The 12,106-nt window shown below is 47.8% G+C and overlaps 1 protein-coding gene across 2 annotated transcripts; it reads right to left on the minus strand.

Annotated features, from left to right (window-relative positions):
- Nucleotides 1-513: 513 nt before the first annotated feature.
- GLRX (glutaredoxin) lies at nt 514-10,875 on the minus strand. Of its 2 annotated transcripts, none has more exons than XM_061152047.1 (3): nt 10,602-10,875; nt 3,361-3,480; nt 514-1,760 (listed from the first exon to the last, which is right to left on the minus strand). In XM_061152047.1, the coding sequence occupies exons 1-2, from the start codon at nt 10,806-10,808 to the stop codon at nt 3,367-3,369; spliced, it is 321 nt and encodes a 106-aa protein (XP_061008030.1). In that variant the 5' UTR covers nt 10,809-10,875; the 3' UTR covers nt 514-1,760; nt 3,361-3,366. The 2 variants fall into 2 exon arrangements, with proteins under 2 accessions (XP_061008030.1, XP_061008029.1); XM_061152046.1 differs by having other exon boundaries at nt 514-1,757; nt 10,602-10,873.
- Nucleotides 10,876-12,106: the final 1,231 nt, after the last annotated feature.

A 12,106-nucleotide genomic window follows, 5' to 3' on the forward strand; every position in this document is an offset into this window, starting at 1 on the left:
TGCAACATATGCAGGGCACTTTAGGATTACAGAAGGGGGCGCAGTGACTTTTTAAGTCACGAGGCAGTGAGGTGAGAGGGTAGGTCTAGAGGGGAGAGTGTAAACCGAGCCTTGAAGGCTGGGTCTGAAAGACAAGCAAAGGAGAAGGAAGGGAATCCCGGGAGGGACATGATGAGCAGGGGCACAGAGATGGGAAAGGAAGAGCAGGCAAGGGGTCGGGACGTGACCGGGGACTGAGTTTGCACACTGCTCTTTGCACGCTGCACAGCCTCGGGGGGTGCATTCATAGTGTGGTGTGTGACCTCCGGGTCATCCACAGCCGTCTGGTTGAAGGGAGGGGTTAGGGTCCCTAAGGGAAGGGAGAGGAAGCCCAAGGTGCAAGAGTATTAGGAGAGAAATGGGAAAATGGAATGTGGTATGAAAAAGACTATTATTGAATCCTAAACATTATTCAGTAGGCTCGTGTTAACATGAAAATCATGAAATTTACAAAAATCACACCAACAGTGTATACTCAGTGAAAGACAATAACATGTGCCTTTATTTATAATGGCAGGGGGGACGGATGTGAAAAAAAAAAAACACCTGAAATTGCTTTATTTTGCATTTATGACACTCCTTAAAGTCTTGAGAACAAAGAATTGGTCAAAAATCACTGTGTGATCCATGGGTACTTCTTTAATAGAGAAGAAATTAACCATTCATACTTGCATCTACAGAAAGAGATTAACTTAATATTGCAATTGTAGAATCCTTCACAATAAGGAAATCTTAAGTTCTTATGGAGGGGGAAAAGGGGGAGAAACAGAAAATCATCTAGAACAGTGTTTCCCAAATTTGGCTATTTTCACAGACATACTTTTTGGGGGAGGAGGATACAGGTTTTCTATGTAACATTTAAATGTTTGTTTTCCTTCTGTGTGTCATCTAAACAATACACACTTGTTCAGGATTCCCTGGACACCATCTGACCTAACAGTGTTGCCGTATGATCACCGCACCTACATTTAGACCTTTGATCCCTGTAGCAGAAAGCGAAGGCCAACCGTGCTTAACTTTTTACGTGGTTTCTCTCAGATTGAGAGACAGAACAGAGAGAACTGTCAAACATTTCCTGTGAGATCTGTGAGTTGTCAGGGTTCAGGGCAGAGGTTCACAGCAGTGACTCTCGAAGCCGGAAGGGGTGGGGTGGGTGGGGTGGAGATGGTGGCCTGGGAAGACACCTTTTGAAAAAGCACATTCAGAATGCCTGTTGATTTCATAATACAAATTCTAGAAAGTCAGACTCAAGAAAATAATTTTCAGGCAGTAGTAGAAAACCAACTCTAGCTTCATGCTTGGGTGCCTGAGATACACTTGGTTGAGAAACACTGGCGTTAGAGGTAGAGGCATCCCAGCTTGAAGAGAACACTTGGTAAGAACATGTGCCAAAGAGAAGGACCATCTTTTGGGTCAATGAGTGAATCCTAAGCATATCTTGTCATGGTCCCTGGGAACCCAAAGGGCCAATCCACAAGAAACCTGAGACATCCATCAGACTGCTCAGACCTGTTATTTTGGGCAAGTTGGTCCCTTTTTAATACTGAGTCAAAAGAAGCTGTTGACTTCCCTCCCCTTTTATTGAGGTTAACATATTTTAGAATTTTAAGTAAACAGGTGCTGTAACTGGGTACAGTCGCCCCAGGTCCATTCTCCAGGAACTGTCATTATCTGCAATGCCATCCTGTCCCCAAGGGGGATATCAGCCTGGGTCTGCTCTGCTAGGAAGAAAAAAATACAAAGATTTGGATCTCCTTAGAAACAGCAATTCCCCTCATTTCTCTTTCATTATTAGAACACTGACTCTTGCTATTTAAACACAATCGGTTACAGATGGTCTTGAAGTGCAAGTTGCCAGTGGAATACTAAGAGCATAATATGCTAAAGGACAATGCAGCTAAAGAGATCTGGCAAATATGGGGGACTCTAATACCCACCACAACCTACAGGTTGTGGGGGGATGGTATTTCCCACCTTCCCCAGAAAGGCACACGTTTTCTTTCATTCTTAATCTAAACCTGAACTGTTAAAAAGTGTATCAAATAGGAGACATTCGGCACCGCACAGGGTGAGGCCAGAAAGCTAACCCAGACAGACACAGTCTGTTTACTTGCTGGGATAAAGTTGTAGAACTGTAATTCAAGATTTGTAAAGCTGACTGTTTGCTTTGAAAGGGATTCGGTTGTGCTTTTCAGACCTTGTGTTTTCACTTCTGTGGCTATTCTGAGTAACCCCTGCAAATTCTGTACTCATTGCTCAGGGGTTAATTATTAATTAGTGGGCAATAAATACCCTTCAAAGAACATTTTAATTTGAACATCTGAAGTTTCTCCTTTGGCTTAAAAAACAGTCTTTCCACAGATGAGTCAGTGGAATTGGCCTGGTTCGAAGCCCTCTTGCTCCAACAAGAGCTGCAGGGAGGGGAACCTGTCAGATCCCAAAGGGATCTTGATTCCTTTCTGAAGAATCCATCACCCTGTGGTTTTCCATCCAGTCAAAGATCTCCTTTAGGTTACAACTTAAGAAAACTTAAAAACTTAAAACTTAAAAACTTAAAAAAAGTCATTTGGGAAGCCAATTGAATTGCATTGGCTTTGCAGGGTGAACACAGGTACAGCAAAAATTACCTTGGTTTCACATTGCACTTAGGCGGTTTCAGGCTGTTTCCCATGGCCTGTGAGCTCCGGCCGCTGCCCACATTTGCTACTGTTAATACCTTCCCTTCTCACTGCCCTTCACTCAGTCTGCTCTTGCTTGCTTTGGGTTCCTTGAATATTCCATACTTGTCACCTCAGGACCTTTCTACTTTCTATTCCTTCTGCCTGAAAAGCTCTTCTGCCTAGCATTATATGGTTGTCTCCTTCTTGTCAATCAGGTCTTGACTCAGCCAGCCCCTCGGAAAAAGGCCTTTCCTCCCCACGTTAGCTCAGGTTGCCCCCTACCCCCCTGCCATGTTCTATCAGATTATTCACTTGTTTCAGGCATTATTTAACTTGTTTTTGATCCGTCTCCCTCTCTAGAATATAAGTTCCATGTTATCTTTTGTTCACCTCTGTATTTCCAATGTCTGGTACAGTGTCTGGCCCATAGTAAATGCTAAATAAATATTTGTTAAACGAAGGTTGAGTGAAAAGCTTTCCTCCCATTGATGCACTTAATCTGTTTGTAAAAGGGAAACTGGTACATGAGATCACAGTTCCCCAAATCACCCCCAAATCACTCTTTGCCTATCTTGGGTGCCTTCCTAGATTGTAATAAAACGTGGTAGTAGAATTCCACCATCTCTCAGTGTCCTGGCCCAGAGTCTCACCTGTCACTCACCTCTAATTATTGCAGAGCTCCAATTTGCTTTAGCCGTGTCAACAGTTCCCCTGTCTCATGCATATTTACTAGGTCAGTGCATCCACCTATGCACTCTTGACCGATGAAGACGCGAGGTACCTAAGAAAGAAAACCAACCAGAACTCCCTTTAGGGAACTTCATCATTAGGTTAGACGCTTTTATCATTCTCTGAATATTCCCCATGGTCTGAAGCTTTTCAAATCACTTTACAACCTTCTCGTGTATACTCTTTCAAGTCAGAACTTTATGAGAAGCATAACATAATTCACTCAAGAAGGCTTTTAAACCAAGATGCTTTTCAAATGGAATGTTCTGTGTGTGTGAGATTGTCTAACTTGTCAAAGTGATTTAAAAATTTCACTCTGCAGGAACACCTTTCCAGGAACGGGTTTTGGTTGGCTGCAGCCAGACCACCCTGATTGAACTCTGGTTTCTCTGCAGCTGGGACCACACGTGCACCCTTAAACTGAACCATGGCAACCGGAAGGAGTTTGTTAAATGCAGCTGGACAAGTATTTCCATCAGTTCTGTCCCTGACTTTTAGGCTCAAAGTTTATCAGAGTCGTCTCTCTCTCGGGAGCTCTGCCCCCAGCTAGGGAAGAGATGATGGTGTCGGAATCGCCTTCTTTGAAATGCCTGGCCCATCATAGGCTGTTGAAGTGCCATAGCTCTGGGAGCAAAGGCATGCATCTGCTTTGGTTTTGTAGCTGGCATGGGTGGGTCACCCAGGGCCCGTCGGACTGACACAGTCACTCTTCCCGCTGAGTGCATTCATCTCCAGTCAAGCTCAGGCTCCCTCCCTGCTGCTAGGTAAGGTGCATTCCAGGATTCCAGGGGGGCTCTTGGAGTCCTTTCACTGTGGCTCCGACAAGTTCCAGGCCAAGGGTGTTGCAGAAAGGCTGACTGGCAGTGAAGAAACAAGCGCAGTACAGACTCCCTGAGGGGCCAGGAGCAAGCGAGTCCTCCCCCAGAACACTAGGAACATACTAGAAGGGGCAGGAGAGGTTAAGAATATTTTCAGAGCTTTTGCTTTTACTCTGAAGGCAGTTACTCAGGTACATTTTTTTATTGAGGTATAGTTGATGTCCAGTACAAGTTTCAGGTATACAATATGGTGATTCACAATTTTTATAGATTATATTCCACTTATAGTTACTATATAATACTGGCTATACTCTCTATATGGTAGAATATATCCCTGTAGCTTACTTTGTACATAATAGTTTAGACCTCTTAATCTCCTACCCATGCATTGCCTCTCCATCTCTCTCCTCATTAATAACCACTAATTTGTTCTCTGTATCTGTGAGTTTGTTTCTTTTTTGCTATATTCACTCATTTGTGGTGGTTTTATTAGATTCCACATATAAGTGATATCATGCAGTACTTGTCTGTCTCTGACTTGTTTCACTAGGCATAATGCCCTGAGTCCATCCACATTGTTGCGAAGGGCACACTTTCATTCTTTGTTATGACTGAGTGGTATTCCACTGGTATACACACACCCTGTCTTCTTTATCCATTCATCTGTTCATGGACACAGGTGACTTCCGTATCTTGGAAATGGTAAATAATGCTGCTATGAACATTGGGGTGCATGTTCAGATGATTTTTTTTTTTTTTTTTTTTAAGGAAGAGAGTTGAGAAAAAAGGGCTGAAATATTTCAGATAAGTCCTTACTATATTTCTATTAAAAAGGGGATCTGGGTGGAAGTAAGCTTTACAAATTAAGGCCCCCGGTTGAAAGAATCCTGCATTGCATTGCCATGGCTACTTCCTGTGTCCAGTGAGAAAGCCTGGCCGTCCACCCCCCGCCCCGCACGCCTGTGTGGGAGTTTTGCATGTGGAAGCACCATCAAGGCCACACTTTTTTTTTTTTTTTTTAAATCTTAACCAGCTGAAAGAATTTGCAGAAAGATGAGCTCAGAAACCTAAAGTTTTCCCCCTGGATCCTGGCCATTATTTTAGAGAAAATATAGCTCTTCCAGATTGTTGGGGGCCTTTTGGCTTCTGTCTCCCCAGGAACAGTTGGCTGTGGTCAGTTGCAATGGTAAAGAATCCTAATGGAATTCTAATATAATTATAACACAGGGCTCCTTCTGTGGAAAGCATTGCCTAGAGTAGTAAAACTCATCTGAGCTTCAAATAAGGAAGCTTTCATTCTTTTTTTAATTTTTTTAAGGGCTTTTTTTTTTTTTAATGTGAACCGTCTTTAAAGTCTTTTTTGAGTTTGTTACAATATTGCTTCTGTTTTATGTTTTGGTTTTTTGGAGAGGAAGCATGTGGGATCTAGGCACCTGAGATCTTAGCTACTCTACCAGGCATCGGACCCACACCCCCTGCATTGAAAGGCAAAGTCCCAACCATTGGACTGCCAGGGAAGTGCCATGGAAGGGATGTGTTCATTCTTGAACTTCTATTACTTTCAAAAAGAACTGAGTGATTGTCACTCCTGTTGGTTGCCCCATCTCCACCTTAGACCAGGGGGTCTGGGTTATGTTATTTGGAGAGAAGCCCCTGAGGAGGAAAGAGTCCTCCCCTTAGACAGCAGTTCTCAGACCTGAACCATGCATCAGAACCGTGGTGGGCTTGTTAAAACATAGAATTCTTACTCTTCCCCACCCCACATTTATGATACAGGAGATCTGGGCAGGGGCTCAAGAATGTGCATTCTGACAAGTTCCCAGGTGACTCTCAAGGAGCATGTTTGCAAACCACAGGTTGGCACAGAGTGGTTCCTTCCTCCTGGGGTAACTAACTGAGGCTTTGGAAACCCACAGCTGCAAAGGCAGGCCCTGAAACATCAGATCAGATCAGATCACCTGGGCTGTCCCCAGGGCGGAGTTCTCTGCCTGCCACCTGGCACACAAGCTGCGTGTGAGAGCTGAGAGCTGGAGGCCCCATTGCCCTTACACCCCCTCCTCTGGGCTGGGGAACAGTGAAGACCACAGCAAAGCCGATGAAAGGTCCAACAAAGGTCCGTCTAGTCAAGGCTATGGTTTTTCCAATGGTCATGTATGGATGTGAGAGTTTGACTATAAAGAACGCTTTTAAACTGTGGTGTTGGAGAAGACTCTTGAGAGTCCCTTGGACTGCAAGGAGATCCAACCAGTCCATCCTAAAGGAAATCAGTCCTGAATATTCATTGGAAGGACTGATGTTGAAGCTGAAACTCCAATACTTTGGCCACCTGATGTGAAAAACTGACTCATTTTAAAAGACCCTGATGCTGGAAAGATTGAAGGCGGGAGGAGAAGGGGATGACAGAGGGTGATATGGTTGGATGGCATCAACAACTCAATGGACATGAGTTTGAGTAAACTCCGGGAGTTGGTGATGGACAAGGAGGCCTGGCGTGCTGCAGTCCATGGGGTCACAAAGAGTCGGACATGACTGAGTGACTGAACTGAACTGAAAGCCCGTCGGTTACCAGCTCCCTCAAAGGAAGCTGAACTTGCAGGCTCCACTAGACAGTGTGGGCGGCTGTGGTGACAAAACAGGAAGCTGTTGATGCAGCTGAGAAGGAAGAGAAGGCTCGTGCTCTGTGCCCTCCCCTCCTGGCCCACCCCCTTCTGCGGAGGAACTTGAGTCTGTTACATTAAAGAAGTAGGGGACTGCCACCAGAAAAGTAAGCTTGGGAGTTCTGGGGCCCTCCTCCTCCGGGAGTTTTCTCCAGCCCCAGCCTCAGCTGACGTGGCATCTTCTGTTCTCTCTACTAAGTCGCTTCAGTCGTGTCTGACTCTGTGCGACCCCGTGGACTGTAGCCCGCCAGGCTCCGCTGTCCATGGGATTCTCCAGGCAAGAGTGCTGGAGTGGGTTGCCATTTCCTTCTCTAGGGGACCTTCCTGACCCAGGGCTCGAACTCGCGCCTCTTACGTGTCCTGCATTTGCAGGCGGGTTCTTGACCACTAGTGCCACCGTGTTGTTCAGAGGCTGCTACTCAGCTGATTGCCAGCCCTCTGCACCTCCTGGGCTGCTCCCGGGTATGGTTCCTTTCTCACCGGAACTGGTGCTGTAACCCCCAGAGGTCCCTAGCTTCGGTCCTCATCCTGGCCTTCCCACAGCCTCTCTCCCCGCAGCCACTGGACTGACCCTTTCAAAATCAAGTCAGGCAGGATTGCTCCTCTGCTCCAAACCCTTCAGCGGCATCTCATCTACATGCCTGGTCCGTGTGTGATGGCTTGAAAGGCCCTGCCTACCTATTCCTCATGATCTCAGAACACACCCGCTCCTAACTCACAATGTTCCACCCACTCAGGCCTCCTTGCCAGGCAGACTTCTACCCCAGGACCTTAGCACTTGCTGTTCCCACTGCCTGGAATGTCCTACACCTGCACTTCTGCATGCCTTGCTCCCTCAGTCCCTTTAGAGACCTCTGCAAAACCAGTGAGACCCTGCGGGCTCCATTTAAAACTGTACCTTGCTCCCTACTGCCTACCTCCGTTTCCTACCTGGCTTCTCCATACCATGCATCACTTACCACCTTCTAACATACTCCTTTATCTATGGCATTTACTAGAATGTAAGTTCCACAAAGGCAGGAACTTACATTTTTTGTTTGCTCTGTTCATGGCAGTATTTCCAGTGTTCAGAAAAGTGCCTAGAACAGTAGGTGCTTAAAAATATTTGTTGTATTCAGCAAAAGTATCCTTCAAAAGCAAAGGTGAAAAACGTTCGCACACAAAAATGAAGCAAATTTGTTGCCCAAAGTTCTGCCTTGTGAGGAATGTTCAAAGGCATCCTTCAGAGAGAAGGAAAATGGCAGAGGTCAGGAAACTTGGATTTATATAAAGAAAGAACGTATTTTGGGAAGAATAAGTGAAAGCACTGATCTGGGAACTGTGGCTGCAGTGAAACCAAAATCAGTGTCTCCAAGTTGGTGGCCTGATTGAAGTCCTGTGTTTCTGCCATCAATCAAGTCCCCCTGGGCTGCTGTTGTTTGCAGAGCACCTCAGGCACAGCAAGATAGCGACCCTTCTTAAGGTTTCCAGTCTCTGAATAGAAAGCCTTCACTGGTAAGGATGGTGAAGTTATATGTCTTTAAAAGATTTGTTCTCCCCTTGGAGGAATGTCAGGACTTGAGAACCTTTGAAAGGTATCTTGAAAAATTCAAAAACAAACTTTGAAAGATCACTAGAAGAAAAAGTGTTAGCTTTACAATGCATTGGGGGTGAAAAAAAAGTTGTTGAATGGTTGTGTGAAGAGGTTTGTTTTTCCTGCTAGAGGATAGGCGCTGCTGGTTGAAAGGTGTGGCTCCCAAACCTTGTTGCAAATTGGAGTTACCTTTTTGGTTTTTCGATGGGAGATACATTCTATTTTGACTTCCAGATATTTTGAGGTGTAACTGACAAATCTGTGTGTATTTAAGGTGTACAATGGCAGGGTCTGATACACAGATACACTGAAAAGATTATTGCAGTCAAGTTAATTTACATAGCCATCACCTCACAGCTACTATTTGCACGTGTGTGTGGTGAGAACACTTAAGTTGTAATCATAGCAAACTGCAAGCCTACATTTCACCCCCAGCACTTACTCCTCTTACAGCTCCACGTTTGTATTCATGTCCTAGGGATCTTTAAAACTACTGATGCCTGTCTGCCCCCTCTCCTGTGGGATTTAATTGGCATGGGGTCTGACTGGGGCATTGGGAGTTTTGTTTTTTTTTAAGTTCCCCAGGTGATTCTGACTTCCCTTGTAGCACACACAGTTGGTAAAGAATCTGCCTGCAATGCAGGAGACCTGGGTTTGATCCCTGGGACAGGAAGATCCCCTGGAGAAGGGAATGGCAACCCACTCCAGTATTCTGGCCTGGAGAATCCCATGGACAGAGGAGCCTGGCGGGCTACAGTCCATGGGGTCGCAGCAGTCTGACACGACTTAGCAACTGAACCACCACCACAGGTGATTCTAATGTGCAGCAGCACTTGGGAACTGCCGGCCCCACGGGGTCCCTCACAGCGGGGGCCAAAGCTGTGCCCACACTGCCCTTTCCCGCTTAGGACCCAGGCAGCCTGTGTAGCTGGTGGTCCAGCCAGGCAACAAGAGGCCCTCTCGTTCTCTGCTGTAGGATCTCCCTAAGACCAAGGGTCCTCAGCTCCCAGTGGGGGCCCTGGAAGCAGTAGGGTTTTGCCTCCCTCTGTACCAGAATGCTGATTTCTGATTGGAGCAGTGGGGATAAATGACCTCCCAGGCTTCCCCTTGAGAACCCAGGAAAAAACACCATCAAATTCAAACTAAACCTCAACTAGGACATGTGTGTCTGCAAACACTGTATCCTAGAATGTGCATCCCGAAAGGGAGCTGGTGGGACATGATCTGCCCCCACGCTCCCACCCCAGCACCTGCGCTGATCTGGTGGCCTGGCTGGCTGGCCATTGCACCAGAAGCCCTGGGCGCTAAGAAAGAGGAAGTCCTTTCACACAGAGGAGAGAGGGCGTTAGGGGTCCCCGCTGTCTACTCAAAGCAAAAGGGCTGTGGAGGTCACCTCCTCTGGTCTGGTGTTGCAGCCAAGGGGTATCCTGAGGGTCACAGGTGGGGTGACTTGCCAGGATCACACAGCAAGCCACTGTGAGAGCCTGTCCGGAACTCTGGCCTCTGACCTCCATAACTCGACAGGCCTGGAAATATCCCGTCATTTAGGTCAAGGAGCCACAAGGAGCCATTAGGTTTTTTTTTCCCCCAGTGGGAGGAATGAGATAAGATACGGAAGAAGGAGCAAATTTAAGGTTGAAGAGAGCCCAGAGGAAAAGACTGAAGCACAGCAAATGCCACTGGGCCCTGTGAACCCGGAGGAAAGAGTGCTGTGGGTTCTTGCACAACAGCAGACACGGAGGGCTCACCCGTGGCCCCTCCACCCGTCCTTCCACCGCCCAGCCCTGCACGCTCAGGCTGTCCGTGCTGAAAACAAAGACTGCAGAGAGATCCTCGGCGGCGGCGATTCCAGGACACAGCTGCCGGCCGGCCCGCCCGCCCTGACGCCCAGCACGGGTCAGCTGCGCGCCCGTGTCCCGTCCCGTGGGCCGAGGTCCGCTGCCCATTCAAGGAAGCGGTTCTTGTCTCAGGCGCCCTCCCCCACACCCGCTCAGAGCGACGGAGCCCTAGTGGTGTCCCCGAGGAAGGCACGGGCCACCCCAGTCACAGACAAAGGCATCTGGGAGCCTTCCCCTCCCCCCGCCCCCGGTCCCCCCAGCCTTTGAGCAGGAGAGCCCAGGCTTACCGTTCTGGCTCCGGTGAGCTGCTGCAAGTAATCCTGAATCTCACTGGTGTCACCGGCGGCTGTGATATCAACAAATTCCAAAAGCCCTTGTTTGAAGGGCAGTTGGCTGAGAAGCTCCTGAGTCTTTCTGCAGTAGGGGCAGGTGGGCTTGATGAACACGACCACCTTCCCAGGCTGGATCTTGCTGTCGACGAAAGCTTGAGCCATGCTGCCTCCCTCCGGGAGGGACACCTTAACTGCAGGTAGAGCTCGGGAGTAAAAGCCGTGGCCGACCAGCTGGCTCTCTTTTAAAGGAACCTCCCTGGAGGAGGAGTTTGCCCCCACGGCGTGCTCGATATTTAAAGGGCCAGCCCTGAAAGTCATTTCAGTTTGGAGCAATGCACCAGCTAGAGCTTTGGAGCATGAACTGCTACATCGCGGGGTGTCATTGTCCCCAGCTCTTTCAGGGGCGCCACTCTGGAGAAGAAAACAGAGCCAGCTCACTCTCTGGAGAGTTTGAAGCGTGCAGACCAGCTCCAGGGAGGGAGCCTGAGCAGGCAGGCAGGCAGGCACCTCTTAGAGTCAGTTCTTATTGTCTCTCAGGGCTTCCCTGTAGCTCAGTCGGTAAAGAAACCGCTTGCAATGTGGGAGACCTGGGTTCTATCCCTGGGTTGGTCCAGATACCCTGGAGAAGGGAAAAGTGAAGGGAAAGGCTACCCACTCTAGTATTCTGCCCTGGAGAATTCTATGGCCTGCATACTCTATGGGGTCACAAAGAGTCGGACAGGACTGAGCCACTTTCACTTCACTTATTGTCTCTCAGAGACACAGTTTCTAAAAATACACACAAACAGCATTATTCAAGAAGCAGAATACACTGAAATCTATTTAGAAGTGAAAATCAGATTATGACTTTGCATCTAGTCTTGCCTGCCCTGTTTGTTGGCACTGTTTGATGGAATTGCTCCCCCAGCTTCAAACATCTGGAGATTGCACAGAAGAATCTGGCCCTGCGGCCTCTCCCTGAAAAGTCAGGTCACCTTCAAGAGAGGCAGCAGCTGGAGCTGGGGCGAGGTTGTCCTTGGAGGGGGCAGAAGCTGGCTCCTGGCTGGCTCACGCTCTTCATCCATAAGCTTTTGAGTTTGTGATCCTCGAACAGCAGTTTGGCGTGGAAGTGAATTCTAGCACAAACCCTAATTTCAAACTGCAGATCCAGTGAGGGTCTTTTTCTCTGTTTGATCCCTTTGTTGTCACTGTTTGTGAGTCTGAGTGGTGTTCAGTTCAGTCGCTCAGTCATGTCCGACTCTTTGTGACCACATGGACTGCAGCACGCCAGGCCTCCCTGTCCATCACCAAGTCCCGGAGTTTACTCAAACTCATGTCCATCAAGTCAGTGATGCCATCCAACCATCTCATCCTCTGTCGTCCCCTTCTCCTCCTGCCTTCAATCTTTCCCAGCATCAGGGTCTTTTCCAATGAGTCAGCTCTTCGCATCAGGTGGCCAAAGTACTGAAGCTTCAGCTTCA

The sequence above is a fragment of the Dama dama genome, chromosome 9 (assembly GCF_033118175.1).
Source record: "Dama dama isolate Ldn47 chromosome 9, ASM3311817v1, whole genome shotgun sequence".
In the NCBI taxonomy this organism is placed as follows: Eukaryota; Metazoa; Chordata; class Mammalia; order Artiodactyla; family Cervidae; genus Dama; species Dama dama.